General features: G+C 39.5%; 1 protein-coding gene and 1 long non-coding RNA gene across 10 annotated transcripts in view; both read left to right on the top strand.

Annotated features, from left to right (window-relative positions):
- adgrl3.1 (adhesion G protein-coupled receptor L3.1) overlaps nt 1–12,807 on the top strand; it is a 118,816-nt gene extending 106,009 nt beyond the window's left edge. For 2 of the 9 annotated variants that reach the window (XM_004564228.5, XM_076884952.1), the window contains 7 exons: nt 612–780; nt 2,164–2,343; nt 3,495–3,588; nt 7,580–7,708; nt 8,323–8,340; nt 8,831–9,133; nt 10,114–12,807. In XM_004564228.5, the coding sequence (XP_004564285.3) occupies nt 612–780; nt 2,164–2,343; nt 3,495–3,588; nt 7,580–7,708; nt 8,323–8,340; nt 8,831–9,133; nt 10,114–10,757 (1,537 nt within the window). In that variant the 3' untranslated portion in view covers nt 10,758–12,807. The remainder of the gene's footprint in view (nt 1–611; nt 781–2,163; nt 2,344–3,494; nt 3,589–7,579; nt 7,709–8,322; nt 8,341–8,830; nt 9,134–10,113) is intronic. The other 7 variants (XM_076884959.1, XM_076884953.1, XM_076884958.1 and 4 more) reach the window with 5 other exon arrangements.
- Nucleotides 12,808–23,290: 10,483 nt separating this feature from the next.
- Nucleotides 23,291–24,646, top strand: LOC143419191 (uncharacterized). Its single transcript, XR_013099167.1, has 3 exons — nt 23,291–23,508; nt 23,657–23,980; nt 24,389–24,646. It is a non-coding gene; the product is annotated as an uncharacterized LOC143419191 (long non-coding RNA).
- The last annotated feature ends 2,540 nt before the right edge of the window (nt 24,647–27,186 follow it).

Here is a 27,186-nt window from a genome sequence, read left to right as displayed (position 1 = left end):
CCGCATGACCAAGTTTCTCTGACATTTGGCCTTTATGACTCACTTCTTCATAGCCTTTATTTGAAATGAAGGTTTGCAGCCTTAAAAACTTTTATCAAATCTACTCCCATTAAACTGTTATAGTCACAAGTGCACTAACAGACTTCAGGACCTACTTCTGCCTGAAAATGATTTTTTACCTCCTGTCATATACTTTGACTGAGAAAGTTTGGCTGCAGCTTGGGAAAAGTGTGCTCAGTGAAGAATGCTTTTCTTCGTGATACCCGTGGCTGACGTCAGCTCGCTTATAACCTCTCCTCGCTCTCTGGAGATTGGATCTAAATGAAAAGATCCACTCGCACTGCCTCCTCTAAACCCTTTTATAAGGCTTTAATTCTTTTAAGCAAAACTCCCGCTGTTTCCTCCAGTCTACTCCTACAGTGTTGGGGCTCATAATGAACCCTTTCTAACCCCTCTATCGTCTCATGGTCCCTCATGCGTCAGCCTTGACTGATTAGTTTTTTCACCACGGGGGGAAAAGACAAACTTCTCATGTTTGAATTTCATTTGATAATGACACACAGTAACAGGACGAGCATCTCTCATTTTTCACTGTTTGTCTTCTCCTGTAGGTCCTGGGTGATCGGGGCCATAGCTCTGCTGTGTCTGCTCGGTCTGACCTGGGCGTTCGGGCTAATGTACATCAACGAGAGCACCGTGATCATGGCCTACCTTTTCACCATCTTCAACTCTCTGCAGGGCATGTTTATCTTCATCTTCCACTGCATACTGCAGAAAAAGGTGAGGCACAAAGCTAGACAGAAGCTGCCAGTGTGACAGACACATACAAACACACACAGAGGCACACATGCGAGCCAGAAACGATCAACAGGGACACCAAAAATATCTGCAGAGCTGTCACAGAGGTTTGATTGGTCATTCAGTATCCCTACTGCTCAATTCTCTCACCTTTTCATTCTTGCTACCTGACACTCTCTTTCGCTGTCACTGTCTGTCTTGCCTTGAGGCAGCAGGTAACAAACTGAGTTGCTTGTCTTACTTCTTCTAGCAGCAGCAAAGAAAGTTTTCCATCATCAGGCAGGGTCATCGCACCTGAAATAGCATATTATACACTTTGATAATATTCAGCTCTAATTGTTTTAAATATTGGACCCAGGAAGAGGACATGCATGAGTGTTTTGAAGTCTAATTGCCTGAAACTTGAAGTAATTTCCTCAAGTGAGTTTTATGATTTTATGACTCACATTAACACACGGTTCACCTTTCAAGTCCTCTATAATTAAAAAAAAAACCCAAAACAAACTCTTCAGTATATTTTTTTGGGTTTCCTTGGCCTAAAGGATTACTGGCATTTGTGAGCACATGTGTGTACTTTTTTTATACTTGAGTTATGTGTGGCTTCCAGGAAGAGCCTACACACACCGGGATACCTTTACAGTCTCCCACACACTGTCAGTGCCTGGGACTCCAGAAGAGAAGTAGGATATGGAAAGAAGATTCATCAAATGCTTAATACTCTCATCTGGCTGCCATCCCACAGACAATTTTTAGTTTCAAGTGCATGACCAGTAAACAAGTGTGGTGTGTGTGCACAGTATACTTAGGTATGTGCTAGGTCACGGGATCAGGTATCCAGAGAGATGTCCTCAGAACAATGATGAGGTTTTCTTTGGCTGCGACCCAACTTGGTTTCTCCCAAGATGCATGGAGCAACTCACCACACAGCTGTTCAAACAGAGCATGTGGCAATATATGCCTGCCAGTCCGACGAGCTTGTTAAAAAGCAATTACAGTCGTATTTGTTCTAACTTGATTGGGATCTAAATGCAGATGTTCTGTGTGTACAAGTGCATCACATCTCCCCCTAAGGAATATGTCCATTTTAGATGAATATGTGGCAGCTTGGGGAGGATGTTGATGGGGGAAAGTTTATGGAGCTAATCTTCTAATGTCTAAATTTATGGGTTTAGTGTTTGCACAAGGAAGTTGAGTAGAAGAAGAGTTTGTCTTTTCTTTCTCGGCCTGTCATCTTGAAAATATGCATCATTATGTGCAACGTCAAAGCAAAAACATCAATCAATTCCCCCTCTTTTGTACGCGCTGGCTGAGAGTGCATTTACAGTTTCTGACGCTTTTTTCCTCCTCCCACCATCTGGGGCCCAGGTGCGTAAAGAGTACGGCAAATGTCTGCGCACCCACTGCTGCAGCGGCAAGAGCGTGGAGACTTCTATATCCTCCTCCAGTAAAACCACCACCTCGCGGACCCCGGGCCGCTACTCCACAGGCTCACAGGTGAGCTTACCTGCCTGCACACCTGGACGCTACAGCACAGCAGATTCTCAGGTGAGGCCAGATAACGCCATGAGGGTTTTGGATCATCGCTGTTCACTTTCAACTCGTCTCATATTTTAGGCAAACACATTAAATGCGACTTTAAGTTGGAATGCCATTCGGTTTATTTTGGGGCTTTAAATTAGAGCTGCACCGATCAGTCGGCTAGTATATCCGATCAAGGGTATAGCCGATAGTGCACCTTAGACAACAAAAACAACTTTAATTGCTGTGCAGATATATTACTTCTGTGAAGCAAAATGTAATATCTTATAAGCTGTAAATGTATCTGGCTTCCTCATACTGCTAACTCAGTTGCCAGTAATCTACCAGTGTAGCCATCTGCCATGTACTCTTTTTCATAGTTCTGCCAATCCATTAGTAATTTCAGAACTCTCTTTTCTGCAATAAGAGCAAAGTCAGAGTAACTTTTGTTTAGCATTTATTAGCTCCAACTCTGACACGATCTGCCCAGCTCAGTTGGCATCATATACTGTTGTTGGCACTGTTTGCCAGTAAATGAAGAAGCTCAATATTGTGTCCAGTAACCTGGAGCACTCGATTATGGGTTTGTTGGAGTGGGAGTGATAGTAGGTTCAGTAACCTGATGTCGTATTGGAAAACATTGACTGTTTCAAAAACTTTTCTATGTTTTATTATGAGCAAAAATGGAAATTCTCCACGAAAGAAAGGTTAGAAAACATAGCATAGTAAAGAAAAATGCAATAGTCCAGTAAAATTACATTCAGTGCATCTCTACTTAAAATATGGATGTTTTGTTGAAAGTGTGAGATCCAAAACCCTGACTGTGACAGACAATGTTGCTTAAAAAATGTATATGGAGTACAAAAAACACTGATGTATGATTATTTTTCCCTACCTGTTTCTCTTTTGTCGGATGTTGCTTTGGGTTTTTTTCCCCATTTACTGCCTCTCCTGCACTAATTTGATCCTTTTTTTTTTTGCCAATCGCCTCCCATATATTATAACTTTCTCACTATATTTCTCTCCCTTCTTTGTTGTCGTGTCCTTTCTCCCTTGATCTGTTGCTGGCTCTTCCTTTGATTTCTTTTCCCTTGCATTTTATTGTTTCCCCTCTACAAATTTGCCCATACCGTCTCTACCCTTTTCTTTCTTTCTCGCTTCTTTTCTCATGCGTATAGAGTCGTATCAGGCGGATGTGGAATGACACTGTGAGGAAACAGGAGTCCTCCTTCATCACTGGAGACATCAACAGCTCTGCTACGCTCAACAGAGGTAACCACGGGATACCTACAATTTGCATCCTCATCACTGTCACCCTATCTGCTTTATTAATAGCGGGAGGCACAGGCAGCATACGCTGTCATTTAGCAAAGTAGCTGCGGTCCAGACTACCGATAATGGTATTTTGTTCTTGAAGATCGGAAGATTAGCAGGATAGTGTAAATATCGCTTACTTATTTTTGCTGCTTCAAAAGCTGCTTTTTCGCAGGAAGGAGAGGTCTGGGCAGGCTCCCGTCAAAACTGAAACTACTTTATTGTCACAATATTAAATCTACAGAGTGAAGCGCTAACTGTGCTGTAGCACCAATCTTCTTTTTGCAAGGACAGATGTTTCTTTAACTGCTGTAGGTTTGAATCCTTTAAGTTAGTATGTGTTAAGGACTTAAACTAAACACCATAACACCTTTGTTATAATACAGTGTGCTATGCAAATTAATGTTATATTTTTAGATGAATTCACAGCATTACTCATCACATAGCATCCCGTTTCATTTTAAGTAGAGCGAAACTTTGCAGGATTTGCACCTGAGAATTTGTATGCTATTGTAGTCTCAAACCTTTTAAATGAATAAGCCCAGTTCAGTGTATCCCTACTTTATTTAGAGCTGTGTATTGCAGTCCCTTCAGAGTAGGACAGTGTAATGGACTGTAGGAATGAACTCAATGGGTATGGCTATCCGAGGGCTAGGGTAATGAGGGCATAGATACCCAAATGGCCACACAGTTTGAAATACGTGCACACACACACACACACACACACACACACACACACACACACACACACACACACACACACACACACACACAAGAGAACACATGCTGCCATTTGTTAGACTCTAAGCTGAGGTGTGGCCCTCACTTTCTTCAGGCCACTAATAAGCTGTTAGCATGACAGATTGATACTAAAGCAGACATGGTGCGTGTCAGCGCTTGAATTATCACACACTTAGTGAGGCAGGGCTTAAGACTCCCACACCTCCTCCTTCCCTCACACTTTAAAGAATGCCACACGGAGCTACTTAGCCAGTAGATGTTGAAATAACTACATACTTTGACTTATTGGATAACGGTGGAATGGAATAAATTGGATTGTCAGATAAGAGACCGACTTCTTGTTATGCCCAGGTCATTTAAGTTATAATGAAGAAGAGAGACCTACACAGCAATGACCAAAAAAAAAGGTTCTGTGGTATGCTCAGGAATAGAGGAGTCAGTTGTTACTATGTGGCTGTTTTTCATTTTAGTGAAACTCAAACACTCTATGATATTCTCAATTAATTCAAAATGTAGCTGTTACTTAATGTAAAAAAAGATTTAAAAAAGGGGGGTGTGGGTTGCAAATCAAAGGTATGCACTTCATCTGGAACCCTAGCAGTAAAAGATAATTGTCTATCAGCTAATACTGTTTTCACATGTGTATTTAATAAACTCTGACAGTACCAGCTTACAATAACAGAGTCAGACTAAAGAAGCTGTACACTGAAAAAAATTGATTGGCCATCTCTTGGATTTATGTAAGCATCTTGTGTGTATTTAACACAATTGCCTTATGCTTTAAAGTTAAGTGTAACTATATAGTGTAGAAACTACATTATATGCAGAGAGGCTAGATTAAATTCTTCATATCATGTTCGAGTGAAGTAAGTCAATAATATAGCAATGTTAAATCTTGCGACACTGCACAGGATTTCATGCCCCAGCCCCCCTGCAACCAGGATAAAGATAGGAGGATGGTAGTTGTTGTAGATCCATTCAATTTTTATGGTAACCAGACTCTAGACTTTGTTGAACATTATGTAATATGAAGACAACATGTAGTATTTAAGTGACCGAGTAGTACTGGGGTAAAAGTTATTGAATAGTGTTAAAATAAAATGACAAAATTGTGAAGGATTAAAATATTCCAAGAGCTTTAACTTACTTCATCTAAACATGTTTCAATCGCGTTGTATCAACACAAAATGCACAGGGTTATTGAATATGAATAAGTTGTGTTGATTTAACTCAGTTGTTTAAGTTTCTGCCAAAGCAAAACATTTGTGTGCAACCAGTGTCCACTATTGAATTAAGTAAATCCAACAAGGCCTTTTTTCAGTGTAGTTATATTACTTAGTGTATGTGGCAACACTTTCACAGAGTCTGTTGTAAAACAGGCGCATCACTGAGCTACATGCCACATTGATTGTTTGGAGGCTTGACCAGAAGGAGAAAAAAAAGGGAATCATTTTCTCTTTGGTTCATTTGTGCAGTAACAACATTAGGAGATGCTATACACACATTTTCAAGCAACCTAAATTTTTTGTCATGGCCAACTAAACACCTTACGTAAGCCAGAAACTAGGAAGGTTAAAGTAAGGCAATATATATATATATATATATATATATATATTTACACATGTACATGTGTATATATATATATATACACACACACACGTTCTGGAAATCTACAGATGACATCCGCAAAACTAAGATCAACAATAGTTCCAGTAGCTTGAGACTAATGACGTCACGTCACATAATCAACCAGTAAATAACTCATGCATTCACGTAGCGGTGGCTGACTTTTGGCAGCACCGAGAAAAGGAGGGATCAGTTCAAGTAATTAAAGATAACAGATCCTTAATGTGATTTTCATTTCAGTGTGTCCAGCTATGACAAATTTCCCTCCACCTTTACCATTTTGCAGCAGATTGATGTGTCAGAGCTTACAATTTCTTACGCCGCCGTAATTTGTAGTTTTGATGAATAATTTGTGTAGTCATACATTTGAAAGGATCTAGAATGCATATATTCCCCTTTTTTGAATATTATGACAATATATGACTTATGTAGTTCTTAAATGCTGGGTTATAATGGCATAGGAATCATAAGTTTATAGTTTACATTGTGTAGAAATGAGAAAAAAATGCCTTAGGGAAGTAAAAAATTGCTGTGCCCCTATATTTTTCATAGATTTACTAGCCTTTAGACATGATTTTACTGGGTACGGGATGCATCCGTAGATGTAGCTAGTTTACATAACCATAAGTTCAGATCCCACACAGTCAGTGACAACTGTATAATATTAGCAAGATTGCATTTGAAGCCGCTAGAAAGAGCAGAAAAGAAAAGCAAAAAGAAAAACTGCATGATGCAGACTCTCCACTAGGTCGTCACATACACAGTGGTTGGTCATGTATAATGCCATCTCTGCACCTCATTAGTGGTGCTGCTAAGGTACTAAAAGGAAAAGAAAACTGATAAAGATAATTATTTCTTATCATGTTTTGCTTTGAGTTTATGCTGAAACCACAGAGATATTTGAACCTGTTTTTCCCCTCTCTGTTTTAAAGCTATATGACATGCACAGGCAGCAGTAGCACAGCCTGCTTCATACAGTGTCGATAGCATCATGAGGATGAATGCATAAGAGCTGTTGTGCCCATTTGTTGCCTGTATTTTTTGCATTGTCTTAATGTGTATATGAGCAGTCTCTCAGAAAATGCACTGAAAACACTTTCTGTGGCCCCTTTGTCCATTAACTGTCCTGTAGTCATGCTTCTCTGCTCAAGCGTATTGAACTGCAGCACAGTCTGCTCCAAGCTATGGCACTCTCTCTTTGTCTCTCTCTCTCTCTCTCTGTCTCCTTCTCCCTTTCCCTCCCTCAGCCTGTATGCAATGGCTGCAAGAATGACTTGTCAAGCTTTTTCTTGCCTTTCTCCCTGAACTGTTAGCCTGTTTGATTTACTTGTCCTCTTCTCTCCCTCTTTCTTCCACACACTCACTCTCCATCTCGCTCTCCCTTCTTCTTTTTTCCTTCTTGCTTACTTCCACTCTGCAATGGCTACATGTTCTCTCCTTTAACCTCTATCTCCACTCTGTTTTTTTTCTCCTGAGTGCTTCTCTCTTTTTCTCTCTTGACTTGGCTGTTGCTTTTCCTCTCTCCTCCTCTCTCGACTTGGCTATTGCTTTTCCTCTCTCTTTCTCTATCTGCCTGTACCAGGAGCCATGGCTAATCATCTTATAACTAATGCTCTCCTTCGTCCCCATGGTACTAACAATCCTTATAACACGCTCCTGGGGGACTCGGCAGTCTATAACAACCCAGCTGTGGGCATGTACAACACCCAAGGTGTGGCTGATGTTCCATTTATGAACAACATTTTTAAATGTAGCATAGAGTTGCTTTATTTTATCTATTTATTGATTTAGTTTGCATGGTTCTTTCAGTTTAAAAGGTGCTTTCTATTTTGATGCATGCATGTTATGGTTCCCAAGTGAGATGATCAATGACACTGAACTGTACATATATGCATACAACTCTATCTAAATTACTATTTGCAGATTTGCTATATCTTAAAAAAGCTACTTGTGAACCATGAAATATTTCTTATATATTACATTTTATATGAATGTTAGATTTACTTTTATTTTTATTTTTACATGCATGTGTCATTTTGGCCTTGTGTTGCTTGTGCAACAGCATGTGTCTGCATAAGCTTAATATCTACATTTATAGCATTTTAAATATGATTCTTATGCTGTTTCTTTCTCTGTCTTTATAACAAAGCACAGATATTTTGTTCTGTAATGATTATGTAAGATTTTTGTGTTTAAAATTTGTCAACTTGCCTTTAGTTGTTGAGCAATTGTTGATGTAACGGTGGCTGAAATGTGTTTCTGTCAATGTCTAAATTCACATCTGTGTTTCTCTTCTCTCTCTCTCTCCCTCATGCTGTCCATTAGCACCATACCGAGACACAAGTATGGACTACATTATTACTCAAACTACTTCAGCTACATAATTATTTTCTTGAATTTAAAGCAATTTAATGTTTTAAATCCAACCTATGCAAAACCTTTTTTCCCCAAAAGGTTTTCCAGTCGATATACAGTATCTATAGTATTAGTCGACCAGCAGGGAGATGAGATGTGATAATAACTCCTGTATAATTACTAGAAGTTCTACTTAAAACATTTTTCAGTGAAATTTTAACTTTTCTTTTTGTATTGTTGTAGTGCTAGCAGCAATTGAAAAAGAAGAGTACTTATGAAGATTCTCCTTAATGAATTATGGACGCTTGAAGCATTTTTCTTTCCAAGAAATTTATCATTGCTAATTTTTAATCCTCAATTCACAGCACCCACTACGATGTGAAACAATAATTAAAATCTTTCATTTGTAAAAAAACCACTTGGGAGTTGTTTTTTTCTTACATCTTAATAATTAGCACTTTTTAAAATTGTTTCTCAGAGGGCATCCTGAACAACGCAAGAGACTCCAGTGTTATGGATACACTCCCTCTTAATGGTAACCATGCCAACAACTACAGCATGGCGAGCAGTGAGTACTTGAGCGACTGTGTCCAGATCCTCGACCGTAGCGCCGGCTACGGCACCCACGGCAACCACAAGGAGACAACTCTAGAGAAGAAGATCCTCAAGGAGCTGACGTCCAACTATATCCCATCTTACCTCAACAATCATGAGAGAGCAACCACGGAGCGCAATCACAACCTCATGAACAAACTGGTGAACAGCAGCATGGCCAATGGAGGTGAATGTGGTTTCATTTATATAATTGAAGGTTTTGATAAACAGATGTAAATATTTCGATTTATTAAGTGGCACTGCTTGTTAACTCACTACAACAAAAATAGTCTTAGAGTAATTATAAATGCGTGTAAACACTTTTTGTTTCTGTGGGTGAATGAGTAGAATCTGGGTTTTTATCTGGTTACAATGATTTATGCAGACAGGTGATTATTAAACTGAATTAAGCAAAAGCCTGTCATTTATAATGATTTGCAGTAACCCTTCCTTCTGAGGGTTCAGGTGAACTCAACAAAACAGCACAATAGAAGTGGTGAGCAACATATTAAAATCTACAATAATTATTATTTCTAACCGTTCGCAGACAGCTTAAACAACTGCGACATATTATCACAGCTGATATGTCAATACCAAACTTTTACACTTTTGGCAGCTATTGTGAAGCGTAGATTTACCTGAAGTTGATCCTTTTTCCTTTTGCTTTGCCTGTGTGACATTTGGTAGTGGGCAGATCTAGCAGACAGTAGTTTTTTTGGGGGGGGGGGGGTTTGGTTTTTTTTACTGGATAACAGACATATGATGCTGGCGAAAATTGCACTGTTGAAAGTGGTGAGCTCAAGTAAAACTGTAATTTCGAAAGCAAGACAACCTGGACAATGACATCAAATGAGCTGACATCCTTTAAATCGCTCTCTTTGGGTCCGGTGTCACATAGCAGGACTAATTTAATCTGTTGTTAATTTCTGAAAATTAGAGTGGGGACTTTAAACTTCACAGAGTGAATGGGTTAAATGCAGAGAGGAATTTCCCCACGGGGGTCAATAAAGTATACAATTTAAAAAATTTAATACTTGTTTTACTAGTAATGCTAAAGTTTCTGCCTTGGGTAGCAGTGGCAGTGCTTTTTGTTCAAAATGATTTAACGTCAGTGGGCTAACATGTTGAGATGTGTGGTGTAATATGATTCTTGCCTGGTTCTTCCAGGGAGCCTGGCAGGGGGCAGCAGCAGCAGCAGCAGCAGTGGAGTTGGTGGATGTGTGGGAGGCAGTAAAGAGGACAATGGCCCCATGGTACTAGACAACTCTGTAGCCTTCCCCCATGAGGAGAACCTGGGTTTGGAGATTATCAGAGAGGAGTCCAATGCACCTCTCCTGCCGCCACGGCCTCCTCCGCCAGACAGCCACCCCCCGCCGCCGCCGCCACCTCACAGTTTCTCCCGGCCACGGCGCATTCCTCAAGAGACCAGCGAGAGCTTTTTTCCCCTGCTGACAAACGAGCACACTGATGAGCACACGCACTCACCAAACCACAGAGACTCACTCTGCACCAGCATGCCAGTGCTGACGGACCTCCCAGATGGGCAGATGAATGGTTTAACAGACGGAGAGGAAGACAGCTCCGGGGAGCTACAGCCCTGTAAGAGTGCTACTGCTCCTGAACTGGATGATGTCTATTATAAGAGCATGCCAAACTTGGGCTCCAGGAATCACCTTCACGAGCTGCAGAGCTACTACCACATGGGCCGTGGTGGCAGTGATGGATATATGGTCTCTGGGAGCAAGGATGAGTCCGATTCATCACCCGAGGAGCCGCCTGTAGACCCTTCTCACCTGGTTACCAGTCTATAGAGGCAGTCGAGACTTCTGTCCCTCCCCAGCCCACCTTTACACTTTCAACCTTTCAGTGAAAACATTCTGTGTTGTTGACTGACAGACTGAGCTGGCCCGACCCTGGATTGAGGTACTGTGTGTAACATTAACGGCGGCCCATGACAATATGATTGAGACATCACTGGCCAGTTAAAAGCAGGGATTGAATGTACTGTCATAAAAGGTGCAGACTGAGAGGGCAGCTCTAAAAGACTTTTTGTGAACATCAAGCCAGAATGGAATGTTTGAACTCAGAACAGAAAAGGAACGGGGAGGGATTCTGTAATTTTACCGTACCTGTTACTTTTATTTGGAATCTTCGGATTGACCGTAGCCCTACAAGTTTACCAATATGGACCTCTAGCAGATTATAGCATATAGTCTCCACTACCACCACAACAGGGCCCAGGCCCCCAGCCCTGGGTGAAAAGAGCTGCCTGTCTGTTTGTCTGTATGTCTGTCTGTCTGTCTAACTCTTAAAGACGCATACGTTGGATGACGTTTCCACGACAATAAAGGGTAGAGCAGGACGTCAGACTCTGGTGTTCACAGCATAAACTGGCCCCAAAGAAGCACCGCTACCTGCCAATCAAGTGAAGGATGTATGATATATGCCCTCACTAACAATCACCCAAAAAAAAGAAAAAAAAAAAAAAGAAAAGAAAAGAAAAAGAACCACTGATATTATTTGGGCGGCTGAACTGTAACCATATCAAACTGATGTTCGAAGTTCTCTTCCTGTTCGTATCTGCTAAACTGGAGTTGTGTCTGGGCTGGTGTAACATTCCTGCAAGTCGTAGTGACAGCGGCTACTGTGTATTTCACTGAAAACAAAGAAGGAAGATCATATTACAACAGACTGAAGTGAAAAAAAAAGTTCTGTTTCTTCTCCTTTCTTCTGTAAAAGTTTTCCGTTATCAAAGGATTATGAAGAAATCACAAACTGTTTCTATGTATTGTACAGAATCCAGATACAGATACAAATGTTGCATATGACCAAGTCTTTTATTTTATAATCCTAAGTTGCAAACCTTTTGTGTGTGAAAACGTTCTGAAATGCAATGATATGTTCTGTTCACGAGAGGACTGCAGAACGAGCAAGAAACAATCTTTCATGTCACTCTCTCGTAATGCAGAGGCGGTCAAGCACCCCTTAATTAATACGCATATACCCTACGCACACTTCATCCTGGTCCTTTTTATAGCAACACCACTGTCACGTACATTTTGCAAATTAGTTGTTACTATATACTTTGCCACTTGTGTAGATTTAAACCAAGCAGGAAACTGAAGTAGTTAAGAGACGAAGGAAGCGATTACTATGGAAATGCTACATTTTAGACTTTTGATGGAAGAGGATCTCATCTCATTTTGACCCTGCGCGAGGGGCCTCGGTGTGAAAAATTACAAAGACGCCAGATTTAAGACGTAGCACAAAAATAGTTTTTAAAAACATATCCTCTGCCAAATATTCTAGCAACTGATAATAACTTACAGTGCTGTTTGAGGTCTTATTGTACAGAAAAATGCTCAGAGAATCTACTATTTTACAAAGGGGTCAGTCTTACCAATGAAATATCATGGCTACACCATATTTGTGTACTGAAAATGTGAAAAATCTGCACACAAGAGCACTGTCCAATGTGGGAAGCCAATGTTTACTTATTTAGCAGGAAAATGAATAAGTGTATGAAGTGTAGCTTGCACATGTATTCCACAAACCCCGCCATGTCCCCAAGAGAGAAATTATTTATTTATCAGTTTATTGGTTTAAATACAGCAAAACAAGCTCAGAGGAAAGAAAGCTGGCAGGAGTAAATAAAGTGGCACTGGGTTTGTTTTTTTTAATTTTTTTAATTTTTGGGGTTTTTCATTTCTTTTTTTAAATTATTATGATCTTGATTATTATTACAATATTACTGCTAATTATTTATTCTTTTTGTATGGGTTCCACGTTGAATGATCTCATAACTAATATTTGTTGTAACAGTGAAAGTTGTTTGCCAACAAATAAATTACTGACATAGCTTTGCGGGTTTCTGCCTCTTGAGTGTTTTCAGTGATTATGCTGAAATTAAACACAAACACAGAGTTAAACCCATCACTGTTTTCACTTCAGATGTGTGTTTCTGACCATTTGGTGAGACTGAGTATGCAAACATCTCGCTGCATGCATTTGGATCTGGTTCTCAGGTGAAATTCTGCTTTTTCGATCTGTCAGAACAGCTTCTGCCAGTTAAAGCTTTTGCGTGCCATAGCTGAGTGTGTGGGAAGTTTACAGAATCATATTAGGCAATTTATTTTTGAAGACTTCTTTCTGTCAGTGAATACATTAGTTCTCCATTGTTTGGAGATTAACATATATTTACATATTCTATACATATAAAGGACTGAACCTCAAGGGTAATGTGATTGATGAATAATTACTTTCACAAAAACTAAGTGTGATATGAACCTCTGCAAGTAACCCATGGTGATCACGCTACCAGCAGAAACTCACTGCTGCACATTTTTCTCTCCCTGTCTATCAAAGTGGAAATCAGTTAATATTTTAAATTGGTCCGGCTTTCTTCCAAGTTTATTCGGTCCATACTAGAGATGGACCGATCCGATATTACGTATCGGTATCGGTCTGATACTGACCTAAATTACTGGATCGGATATCGGAGAAAAATAAAAAATGTAATCCGATCCATTAAATATCACGAAAGCACCTCACAAAACTTGCAACACGCCATAACTCACCTCAGAACGTTAGCACGTCGGAGCAGTATGCATCACGTGATAGAGCGGCTGTGGCATGCGGGACCTGTCGGTGGTCTGGATAGCATGTGGAGCTTCGCTAGCAACCTGGCATTTCATCTCTGACAAAGTTATCCCCGAGAGAAGTAAAGCAAGTGTGTAAGTCCATCTCTGAATGTTTGTAAAGCATTCCTGCGTTAAGCTTAACAAGCGACTGCCTCTTCTTGCTGCTACTTCAATCATGAAACTGCTTAATGATCAGCTGATCGGCTTCTTTGTTTTTGGTCCACTTTGCACCAGAAAGTGGAAACCAGCGGCTGAACAACAGCAGCACGTTTAAGTTTGATCAGCTGTTGTTAGAATTTATTTAATATTACTTTCTACACCAAGATCTTTTTCTACCTAGCTGACGCTGGTAACTGTGCAGGGGCGGATCTAGCAAAGTTTAGCCAGGGGGGCTGATAGGGCATGAACAGGGAAAAGGGGGCACAAAGAAATACTTTTCTTTCTTATTCTCATTTAAAATGTCTAGCTTTTAATAAATAATTATCTGACACCCAAAGTTTTAATTTGATGTAAAAGGAATAGAAGTCAATTACTGTATATAGTGACTATTAAGTCTAATATATATACCCTAGTAAGCTATAGTACTTTTTCCTTTGGGAAGGTACCATCTGTGCAGTCTGCAATTTGTTGAAGAAAGATGTTGAATCTATTTAATATTTCTTGAAAAATAATTGATTTCTGTGCATTTTTTTTCCACACTGCATCAAATCAAGGTTGATTACGTCGATTAAGCATCATGAGGTGGAGCGTGAGGGGTGGTTCCCTATTTTTTATTTATTTATTTTTGTTGTTGCTGGGAGTTGGAACCCTATTAGTTAGGTTGCTTAATATTTACGCTAAGTACTCTTTAAAATACCAGAATAGGGAGGATGGTGTAGGTTTAAGTTTATTAGATTGATCAGTATTGCTGAACTATGAAATTTTTTTTTTGCATACAGGTATAACAGAATAGCTTTAGTGTAGTTGTTGTTTTAAACTTGAGTGTGAACTTATACAAAATGCAGCAAGATATTTAAAAAAACAGTTTTGTTGATTAAAAAACACTATATCGGATTCATATCGGTATCGGCAGATATCCAAATTTATGATATCGGTATCGGACATAAAAAAGTGGTATCGTGCCATCTCTAGTCCATACACAATATAAACAAAAGTACTGGATCACATACACAATACACTTGCAGTTGCTTCCTGGCCTTGGATGCCACAAAGCTCCCAGCACACAGCTTTTGTACTGATGTTAATGCCAAAGGAGGTTTGGAAAAAAAAGGTTTGTTTTGTTTTGTCGCTCAAGGTCATTGAATTAGCCTGTCAAATCACATAAAAAATATTTCTCTACATTGTCAGTTTTAAAGAGTCCTCTGTAGTTTCTTTGATGTTATTTCAGTAAAATTCTCTATTCTTTCAGGTTAATTCAGTGGCTTGTCATTGAATCAAACATTTTAGAGTACAAAACAGCCAATTTCTTCAGAGTTACTTTACACACTTGAGTGCAACAACTTTTTAAAGTAAATCTAATTTTTATGTTTTCTTAAAATAGCACAAATGACTCAAGTAAACCTAAAAAACCTAATTTGTTCAGTAAACCCAGTTTGGGTTTGAATAACTATGGTTTCTGAAAGCTTTCACTTTGTATAAATACCAGTAAAGTTGATCTTAGAATATCTAGAAAAATATCTAATATAAAAAATAATAAATCTAATATTTAAGGAAAATTTTCCTTATTGAGTTGCTGACATCCTTTTATTATATCACGCTCAAATTCATTGTGCTCTTAGATCAATCTATTCCTAGACAAATGTTTTTAAAGGTAGGCTGCATGGCTAAGTGCTCAATTTTATAAGCCTGTGGCAATGGCACTGGATTCAAAGATTCCCATTTAAAAAAAACAGACTACTTGTTTGTCTTTTGCAAACTAAAGTTCGTAGTCCTGTCTTTGTAAAAGTTCAGGTCTTCACATTACATTTAGGATTTTGCTCAATTGTCAAGGTCCTTCCCAGTAGCTGCATCATAGCCAGAATTGTGTTGGTCTACTTGTATATGTAGTTTTTTCCATGTAGTCTGTTCCCTCTACATTTACACAGTTCCACCCACTTAATGTGGTGAAGTTGCTAACTTGTCCTTAGGGCCCATGTGCTTAGTGTTGCCCAGCAATAGAAATTCTTAATGATTCCCTGGGTGGACTTTGGTAAACCCCACTGAGGAATGGCTAGTTACCTTCTCCAGCTAGTGTAGTCTCTAGAGGGCAGGAGTGAGAAGCTTCAACATCCTCTAATTTGGCAACAGGCCTAAGAGTGTGTATGAAGTTAATTTGTAAACAACCTGTTGGCTATGTTCTGCTGTTCCACACACACACACACACACTTACAGTCCTTTTGATTGTTTCTCTCCTTACTTTTTTTTTTTTACACACAAGTTGGAAACTGATTTGTATTGAGTGATATAAGTATTTGATCTCTTAGAATTCTGGCTCTCAGAATTAAAAATGTATCAATCAATCAACTTTATTATGTGTATAAAGCATACCTGTCCACAGAATCAATTTCTTTTATTCCAAACTCTCCACCACCATAAGCAAGACCAAAGAGCTGTCAAAGGACATCAAGGAAAACATGGTAGATCTGCTTGAATGGGATACAAGGGTGTTAGCAAGAAGTTTGACGAGAAGGTGACAACTATCAGTGTGATTATTTAGAAGTGGAAGAAATATTAAATGACGATCAATCACCTTCAGTCTGGAGCTCAATGCAGGTTCTTGCTTCATGGAGTGAAGATGATTATGGGAAAGGTGTTAAATTAACCCATACATACATGGGAAGAGCTTGTTTGTTATCGGAAGGCAGTTGGAAAACCAGCCACAGTACACAGTTGGTAACACACTACACTGTAATGGACTGAAATCCTGCAGCATCTGCAAAGTCCTCCCCTTAAGAAGCCACATGCAGAGGCCAATTTAAAGTTTGCCAGTGAACATATAAATTATTGAGAGAGGGCATGGCAAAAATTGCTGTGATCAGATGAAAGCATAGTTCTTTGGCATTCGTGCAGCCTGCCATATCTTGAGGAAGCGCAATACTGAGTATAACCCAATGACCACCATCCCCACAGTCAAGCACGGAGATGGAAACATTGGAGCTGCCAAGCAGCAGCCAAGAAACCTAAATGATTTTGAGTGTTTCTGTAAAGACAAAGGTCCAAAATCCCTGATGAGATGTGTGCAAACCTGGTGACCACCTACAAGAAACATCATGTTTTACTTGTGGATCAAATGCTATTTTCACTCAAGGACATGCAAATCAATTTATAACTTTTATGTAATGTGTTTCTTTATAACTGATCAAACTTGCAAACTCAGCAGATCATGTAACGTATTATTGCAACACATACTGATGGTGTCTCCTACACAGCAAATTCAAAAGTGTTAAATGTTTTGGTGTTAGTAGTAGGGCTGCTCGATTATGGCAAAAATGATAATCACGATTATTTTCACTGAAATTGAGATCTCGATTATTTGACGATATTTATTTAACAATAACAATGTATTGAATAATGACTTTAAAGATTGTCATAAAATAGTGTGCAAATACTGATAACAGTGCAAATGTTTGCAATATAAAAAATAAATGAAAAATGTAAACATCTATGTTTAGTGAACTTTGCAGTGTTGCTCTGTGGTGCAGCTACGACACTGTAGCAAAGTTTACACACTATGTCTACTTGATCCACGTCTGACTCCGCGAACCCATAATGTTTCCACACCACTGAAGTTTTTTTTACCTCTCTTTTAAACCAACAGCAGTCACTCTCCTCTCCAAATAACTTCTGCTTAGCTTTCCGAGCTTCCCTCGGATCCTCTTAATCAGCGGTCCCCAACCCCCGGGCCTCGGACCGGTACCGGTCCGTTAGTCGTTAGGTACCGGGCCGTGAGAGTTGAGGCTCAGGTGTGAAATGTATAGTTTTCAGGGTTTTTATCGGTTTTCAGCGTTATTTTGTTATCGTTTTTATCGTTTACTCAGTTTTCCTTGGTCTTTTCACATGTGCTATGAATAAATTTTCTTTTTTTCGGTACTGGTACTAGTTTTATTTTGTCTTATTTATCCGCGACACCTTAAAGGTCGGTCCATGAAAATATTGTCGGGCATAAACCGGTCCGTGGCGCAAAAAAGGTTGGGGACCGCTGCTCTCAGTGTTGCCAACTCCTCAGTAAGGAAAATCGCTATTGGTTGTCCTAAAAGTCGCTAGAAGTCGCCAAATGACGTCATCGCCTAATTTGTATAATTGGTCATGCTAATGTAATTGTAACCTACGTTGTTGGAGAGAGAAATAACATCGTGGAAGAGACATAAAGTGAGTAAAAAATGTCCTAAATGCAGTTTGAATGTATTTAGAACTACAAATTAAATTTCTTTTAGCAATTATTGTTTTTTAATGTCACAGTTCCAACCCTGCTCCTTTATCCGGGCCTGGACTGGCAAAAGTGACCCGAAATTGGCACTCTGGTGGAGTTACTTTGTGTGTGAGAGTGTTTGTTTATAAGTAGTTTTAAACCTTGTGATCCACAAAACAGCATAACAGTAGAAGAAGAATTGACTGCGTTACGGTCAGTGCGGGAGCAGCGGCTTCACTCATGCACGATTCATTTGCCCTTTGGACGCATGGGTGTGAACATCTCCTGCCCTGATAACAGCGGGGGAGGACTATCCTCCGCCTGGGAGAGCTTTGGCACGAGTGAGGTGCCCACGGCAGCACCCGCTGCTTGTTGAGAGTAAGAGCGATACGCGTTTTCACGTCAAAAAGTCGTCATAAATAAGTCTCCAATAATACCAGAAAAAGTCGCCAGATTTGTCGCTAGTCGCTTTTTAGAAAAAAAGTCACTAAGGGGGTCTGAAAACTCCCTAAATATAGCGACAAAGTCGCTAAGTTGGCAACACTGGCTGCTCTTAATTGTTGTGACACGTGTTCGAAATGCAGAGAGGTGCGCTGGATTTGCCACACGGAGCAGCGCGAGAGTAAAGCACGAGGGAGGGGCTAATAATCGGCTCAGTCATTTTTAATGATCGTTGAAAGCCCAGATCGTAATCGTGATTAAAATTTGATTAATTGAGCAGCCCTAGTTAGTAGTCTTCTTGCAAAAGTAGAGTTAATTTTACTCTAATCTGTTGAAAAGTGAAAGGCCACAGGGAAAGCTAAAGGCTAGGCCTGAAACTCTGATTGTGGGTGACTCTGCCGTAAAGGATGTACAAAGGATGTGCGGTAAGAACACTAAAGTCCTCTGCTTTCCTAACGATATGGTCAACAACCTGAAGGAGAGAATTCTTCAAATTGCAGATGAATATCCAACTGTGACAAACATTGTTCTGCATACAGGGTCAAACGATGTGTCCAAACAACAGTCGGAGGTTCTGAAACGGGACTTTACTGGAATATTAAATACTGTAAACTCTCTGAATGCAGCTGTATTCATCAGTGGACCTGTACCGCCGGTCAGAGGAGGAGACGAGAGATTCAGCAGGTTGTTTACACTGAATAAATGGCTTATATCAGCATGTGCTGACCACTCAGTGCATTTTATCGACAACTTTAATATTTTTTGGGAACGCAGGCATCTGTTCAAAGCAAATGGATTTAATTTTAACAAGTCAGGGGTGAAACTGTTCACCTCCAACTTGTTTTATTCCATGCGTCATCCATCTGTGCTTGGTGCCAAGGCTGAGATAAACGAGGAGTTATCTCATAAAGAGGAACAAACAGTACTCCAAGAACAGACAAAGCCCAGCAGAAACCTTGAGGAGGAGCTCCATTTGCCCCCACCCGGGAAGAGCCTCAGAAAGGAGAGACATCCATGGCATCTGAGGAAGAGCCTCAGAAAGGAGAGACATCTAAGGCAAGAAGAGGGGTCCCTATTTGCCTCCAACTCTCTCAACAACACCAACGACCAGGACAAGGGACCACGACCTTCCCCAGTCCCCCAAACCCCTGACAGGCCATCACCCTCCTCCCCCTCCCTTTCTCCCTCCTCCCCACACCTGAAATTCACTGAGGAGATGATGGAGCGGGTCAATGCTGGGCTCAGATCTACCCCCCGTCCCAATCCCTTTTTGTCCCCCATAAACCCCCCACCAGAGCGGCCAAAGGTTCGCCATCGAGCCCCACCCTCAACAGAGCAATCGAAGTCACATGTGAGGTGCATTGCCCAGCCTCGCCCCCCTTAGTTCCTCTTCATGCCCTGTCTCCGCAGTCTGATGTGTGATGTGTGGAGGGTCCGGGCTGTGAGGATTACGGCAGTGATGACTTTTCCCAGGAGAAGCTGGGACCCTGTTTACTAGAAGGTTTTAAAATTTCTGTACTTTTAGGTGACAGGAGACATGTGGCCTGGTCAAAACACAGAGAGCTGCACTCTAAAAGATCTTTAAACATAGTAAACATACCTTGTGTGCCACAGACTGCTCCCAAACACGAGGGGACAAGTAATACCTCTAAAACACTTAAGTTGGCTTTATTAAACATTAGATCTCTAGCTGGGAAAACATTTTTAATTAATGATTTAATCACTGAGCACAGCCTTGATTTTATGTTTTTAACTGAAACTTGGTTGGACCAAAGTAACAGTGGAGCTGTTCTCATCGAGACGACCCCTCCTAACTACAGTTTTATCAGTGAGGTCAGGGCGAGCAGGAGAGGAGGAGGGGTTGCTGTCTTATTTAATGAATCATTTCAATGTAAGCAGCTATCTCCTGGAAGTTTTCAGTCTTTTGAATATGTGGCTTTACAGCTGAAGGCCCCATCCAAAGTTGTGTTTCTTAATGTTTACAGGCCTCCCAAATACTGCACAGACTTTTTTAATGACCTCAGTGAACTGCTGTCTGTGATCTGTGTTGATTTTGACTGTGTAATTATTGCTGGGGATTTTAACATTCATGTGGACAACCCTCAGGACAAAGGGACTAAAGACCTGAGTAACACTCTGGGCAACTTTGGGCTGACTCAGCATGTAACAGAGGCCACACATAATAGAGGACACACTCTTGACCTACTGATCTCCAAAGGCCTGAGCATTTCAAAGGTTACTGTGTCTGATGTGGGCCTGTCTGATCATTACTGTGTTTTCTTTGAAAGTAAAATCTCAGCCCACACAAATATATCAACAACAGTGATCACAAAACGGTGTATAACTGAACACAGTAGTGCAATTTTTAACCAGGTCTTCCCATTAACACCTGACCTGTCCAGAGGGTCAGTCAATGAGCTCGTCAATAGCTTCAATGCTAACATGTTAAATGTAATGGACACTATTGCTCCCATTAAGGTGAAGGTTATCTCTGGAAGGAAAAAGTCTCCATGGAGAAACTCCACACTGGTGAAAAATGAAAAAAGAGAGTGTAGGAAAGCTGAGCGCAGATGGAGAAAAACAAACCTCCAGGTTCATTATGACATTTATAAAGAGAAACTTCACAATTATAATTTACAACTGAGGAATGCAAGGAGGTCCTACTTCTCTGACATCATCACTAAAAACAGCCATAATGCTCGGGTCTTATTTTCTACAGTTGACAGGCTAACAAACCCCCCTGTGTCAGTGGCAGCTGAACTTCATTCGACCATGGCCTGCAATGACTTTGCCAAATTCTTCACTGAAAAAATCCAAAAAATTAGACAAGCAATTGGTACATCAACAGCAGATCCAGGATATGTACTGTGTCCACCAAAAAACTGTTTAAACACCATGAAACAGTTTCAACCTATTAACAGCAAAGACCTGGAGGACATCTTAGGTCAACTGAACTCCTCCTCCTGCTGTTTAGATGTCCTGCCAACAAGTTTTTTCAAAAAGGTCTCAAAGACTTTAGAGTCAGACCTGTTACAGATCGTCAACTTTTCTTTATTATCAGGTGTGTTTCCAGAATCACTAAAAACTGCTGTAATCAAACCTATACTGAAAAAGGACAATCTTGACAAGACACAAATGAACAACTACAGGCCGATCTCAAATCTCCCGTTTTTAAGTAAGATCATTGAAAAAGCAGTTTCTCAACAGCTCAGTTACTTCTTAAAACAGAATAATTGCTACGATGCCTTCCAGTCAGGTTTTAGACAGAATCACAGCACTGAAACCGCTCTGACCAAAGTGTTCAATGACATATGTCTGAATACAGACAGTGGAAAAATGTCAGTCTTAGTTTTACTGGATCTCAGTGCAGCATTTGATACAGTTGACCACAACATATTACTCAAACGACTGGAGAACTGGACAGGTCTTTCAGGAACTGTACTAAACTGGTTCAAAACATACGTAGAAAACAGAAAATACTTTGTATCAATAGGTAACTTCACATCTGAGCAGACAAGTATCACATGTGGAGTTCCCCAAGGTTCCATCTTGGGACCCCTTCTGTTTAACATCTACTTGCTCCCACTGGCACAGATTATAAACAACAACAAAATAAACTATCACAGCTATGCAGATGACACACAAATATATATCACAATGTCACCAGGAGACCGAGGCCCTGTACAGGCTCTTGGTAAATGCATTGAGGAAATCAATGACTGGTTGTGCCACAATTTTCTCCAGCTAAACAAAAACAAAACTGAGGTAATAGTCTTTGGCGCCAAAGAAAAACGATTACAGGTCACCAGAGAACTTCAATCTATACATCTAAAAACCACAAACCAGGCGAGAAATTTGGGTGTAGTGATGGATGCAGACCTAAACTTAGAAAAACACATTAAGACAATAACAAAGTCAGCTTACTATCACCTCAAGAATATATCAAGGATAAAAGATCTGATGTCTCAACAGGACCTGGAAAAACTAGTCCATGCATTCATCTTTAGTAGGCTTGATTACTGTAACAGCATCTTTACAGGTCTACCTAAAAAATCAGTCAGACAACTACAGCTCATTCAGAACTCTGCTGCTCGAGTCCTCACTAAGACCAAAAAAGTGGACCACATCAGTCCAGCTCTGAGGTCCTTACACTGGCTGCCTGTCCGTCAGAGGATAGACTTTAAAGTTCTGATGCTGGCCTATAAAGCTCTGAATGGTTTAGGACCAAAATACATCAATGACCTCCTGACCCAGTATGAACCATCCAGATCCCTCAGGTCATCTGGATCCGGTCTTTTATCAGTTCCCAGAGTCAGAACCAGACACGGAGAAGCTGCATTCAGCTTTTATGCTCCTTATATCTGGAACAAACTCCCAGAAAGCCTCAGATCAGCTGAAACACTCAGTTTATTTAAATCCAGGTTGAAGACTCACCTGTTCTCAGCTGCATTTGAATAAAGCACCAAATCCACACTTTAAGCTTAAATTTCAAAACTTACATTTAACTACTGATTTTATCTACTGTTCTGATTTTATCTGTTTTGATTTTATATACTGTTGTTTGTTTGTTTGTTTGTTAATTAGTTAGTTAGTTTATTTGCTTGTTTTAATCAATTTTAAATCATGCTTTTTATTTGTTCTTGTTTCTAATGTCTCTGTAAAGCACTTTGAATCACCTTGTTGTTGAATTGTGCTATACAAATAAACTTGCCTTGCCTTACCTAAGTAGAGTCACATTCTTTTAATGTAACTCTGAGGTGTAAAATGATAGTAGTTAAAATCAAGTTGTGTTGCCCTTAAGGCGTTTCTCTGAATAAATAGGTTCATAAATTTGAAATAAATAATTCTAAAAAGATTTGCCATTAAAAAATTAATGTGTTGTTAAAATGAATAATTCATGCTTTACATACGTTTTAGTTAAAAGGAAAATATCGCTAAAATGTATTTCCCGTTCTGGCGGGGCACTTCCGGTTCCGGTCGAGCACTTCCGGTTTGGGTCAAGCGCTCGGTTTTGCTGAGAAACAGGCTCATGCTAAAGGCAGTATGGAGATGTAATCTAATGCCATCTACTCCGAATTATCAGGCCGGAACGCCGTAAGTTACTTTATATGACAGTTTGTACAGATAACTTTGGATATTAATGTGTATTTGCTAACATGAATGTTTTAGTGAGAGTAATGCACTTTATTGATGTAAACATGCTTCTGCCTGTTGAGATGGAGTTTATTTTCTGTCATTTCAGTTTTCACCACATGTTCATGGAGACAATTAAACAAGCTGCAACTAAACTCCAGGGTCTTCATTTGTGGTTTAACTCGGTGTCACCAACATCCTCGTTGAAAACACTACACAAGTGTTAAAAATGAGTGTTTCTATGTCAAATCTGGAGGTGTTACAATGGAAACATTAACTCTTGACCTCTTAACTCTGAACTCCTAGAGGGGCTATGACACCAATAGAGTAAATTCACAGACTCCGCCCCCAGCACCATAGGCTCCAGTCGAAGCTGAAGTGAAGCCGTTTCAGAACATTTTGCTCTACATATTTGAGTTGTTTGCCATGCTTGGTAAGTCATTTTTTCAAAGATTGTTTCAATTATTATTATTAGCTTTTACTTCTGTGGCTTTTTGGAGTTGAGACAAAGCTGTGTGAAAGGCATTAGCCATGTTGCTCGGTGATAGCATAATATTCTGTTTTAGCTAGCTGAAATGTATTGTTTGTGGACAAATACCACAGCCTTGAAAAAAAGCTTGCATGTGAATTTTCAGTCAAACTTTTGGTCAAATACACCTAAAACAATGTCTAGAATGTGAAATGTTGGTATAATGGTGCTACTTGAAGCCTGAAAATTATCTCCCATAAAAAAAAAAATCCGAGCAAACAGCAGTAGATGATGTCCTGACTGGGTTCTACGTTAGCAATTGATTTGTGCCATTAATTAGTGTCAACTAATTTTTATTCAATCTCCACATAGGATATGCTTGTGAAGATGGAATATGGGGGAGAGCAGAAGTGCGTTGAAGTTCCACAAAGTGATGAATGAAGGACATGCATATTGTATTGAAGAAATAAGTGATGAGAATGCTGTTATTTGCATTTACCAGCTCACCTATGTCAGACCTTTTGATAAACACAATTCTAATGAAAGTGAGAACATGTACACTGTTACATCTTTCAGAAAATGTTTTGAAATTGTGGTGCACAGTTCAGAATAAATGTTTTTCAAAAACCATTGCGTCTTTTTAGTAAACGTTTATTTCCAAAAGAAATTTCTAGAAGTTCAGAACAGTAAAATTCCCGCTTTTTAGAATTAATTAGAAGATAACTCTTATGTAGTTAAACTAAAATACTCTTTGAGAGTTAATATATAAACTCTTAACACCTAGTTAGCATTAGCAAGCGTTAAATTATCAACTCCAGACAGATTTGGTGTTTAACACTAAATCAGAGTTAACGTACCAACTCTCCAAAAAGAGTTAAATTAACACTCTCTGGTGTGGACCCATATAGACACTTTAATAGTGTTGAAATCAAATCTGACAGTGTTAATTTGGACATGCTGGACACATCATGTATCACATCCATAGTCACTGTACAGGCTATGCATCTTGGCATCCTTATGCATCCTGGCAAAAAGACATCACAGCTGTCTATTGCATATATTAAGTCAAATTTATAACCATAGCTGTACAGTTTATTTTATTCCAATGAGAGGAAACATTTTGGAGCAAAATTTACTGCATAAACAGATCTGAAACTGTTATTCTTCACTTGTGTATACTTAAGATGATAAAAACTCAAACCACTGGAGGTGCTTCGCCAGCAATAAATTTGTATTTTCTAAATGGCTGCAGCTCAGATTGCAGAACGGTTGGTTACTAATTGGTTAGGGTGGGTGTTCTTGGTTCAGTATTACTAAACAAATCCTGTGAAGCCACAACAAACTACCACCATGATGTGGGTATATTTACAATGGTGAAGAAAAACTAACAGCAATTAGTGTAAAAAGATTCCAGCCTATACTAACAATATCTCGCTCACACTGACATCAGCTTTGTTCTTTGGTGTGTAGCTAAACAGACCATTTTACGAATATATGGAATTTAAAAAAACAAAATAATTGTTTGTCACATGTCAAACAGTTAATAATCTGCATTGGCCTACAATAGAGTCCCCTTATTTTTGTAATAATAATAAAAAAAAATAGTTATTTAATTTAATAAAAATGCACTTGGGCCACGATATGAAAAGCTTAATGAAATGGTTACATGCCCTTTTATTTGTGGCACTGCCCCCACAAATGTTTCTTGTTACTCAGTTGGGTGCAATCTCTGCACAGCATCTTTATATTATTTAAGACTTTTGCCATCTTTTATCTAGTTTGATCATAGATTCAGTTCATGAGCAGGAAATAAAAGAAAATAATACAGCAACAGGATTTGAAAAATAAGAAAAGTAGGGAGACCAACAATAAAGGAAGGAGCAAAAATAAAGGAAAGTGTGAACAAGTAGAATGGAGAAAAGATACATTTTTTATAAATGTATTTTAGTTTCCTTAAAACTAACTAAAGCCACCTAACACTCAAATTTCCCCTGTTCCTCCCTCCGATTCCCTCTTTCCTCTGCCAGTAGCAGACTGATTAAACGAGGATTGGGCTATGTGGGTCATATCTCTGCTGGAGTGCTCTGATCGGTTAGTGCTGCCTGGCTGTGTTATCTTCCTGCTCTCTCTGTTTCCCTCCTTCAAGGGAAGGCATTCAGTATGTCTTACAAGGTGACATGTCTCTCAGACTCAGCTCACACACCAAAGGCATAAGACAGCAAGGATGAGCAGGAATATAAATTAAAGGGAATCATTCTGTTTATTGTATTTGTTTATGATTAATTAATGTCTTTGGCAAGCTGAGGGAATCTAAATGTGGCAACTGTAGTGCACAGACTACCAAAATAAATAAATAAATAAAGGAGAGGGAAAAGTGTGGAATAACTAATGCTTTCTGGAAAGATACTTATAGCCTAAAATAGTTGCTGAAATAGAATTTTTTGAAAAAATGTTCAGAAATGTTCTTTCAGTTCTTTATGACTATTTGTAGATGCAGCAATATGAAAATTCAAATTACATAAGGTAAGAAGGCAAAAGAAAGAAAGAAAAAGAATTAGAAGTCATGCTCAAAGGCTGTGCCACATAATTCTGGATAAAGTGTAACCATCCTGTAATGTGATCACACCAGTTGCATAGCAAATGGATTCTCACACCACACAAATCATCAAAGGGGTTTCGGGGAGGTTTTGTACACAAGATAAATAATTTTGTCATTACATATACATACAGAACAAAAAGACCATAGGACAGTGATGTATAGGGTTGCCAACCGTCCCTTAAAATACGGAATCGTCCCGTATTTCGAAACAAAAGTACACGTCCCGTATTGAGCTAATAAGGGACGCACTTTGTCCCGTAATATAGTGAGAATCAAAAGTAGTCTATAAATGTTAATGGAATTAACGCTTTGTTTGAAAACATAATTCCCAGCCCCTCTCCTGCTTTGTGACCAATGAGCTGACAGCACAGTTATGACAATTCGAGTATGACAATTCAGATTATCTCATTGGTCGAGGAAAGGTCGCTTACAGAGAAAATACTGGAAGACAACAGATGACCACAACAACAAGCATGGCCAACAGGGAAACAAACGCCGACACTGCGGTGCAAGTCTCGGATGACAGTACACCTAAAGCTGGGCAAACACTGTGCGATTTTCAAACTGCACG

The sequence above is a fragment of the Maylandia zebra genome, linkage group LG6, assembly GCF_041146795.1.
Source record: "Maylandia zebra isolate NMK-2024a linkage group LG6, Mzebra_GT3a, whole genome shotgun sequence".
Lineage (NCBI taxonomy): Eukaryota > Metazoa > Chordata > Actinopteri > Cichliformes > Cichlidae > Maylandia > Maylandia zebra.
The sequence above is the reverse complement of the archived record's forward strand: the minus strand, read 5'-3'. Positions and strand labels throughout refer to the sequence as shown.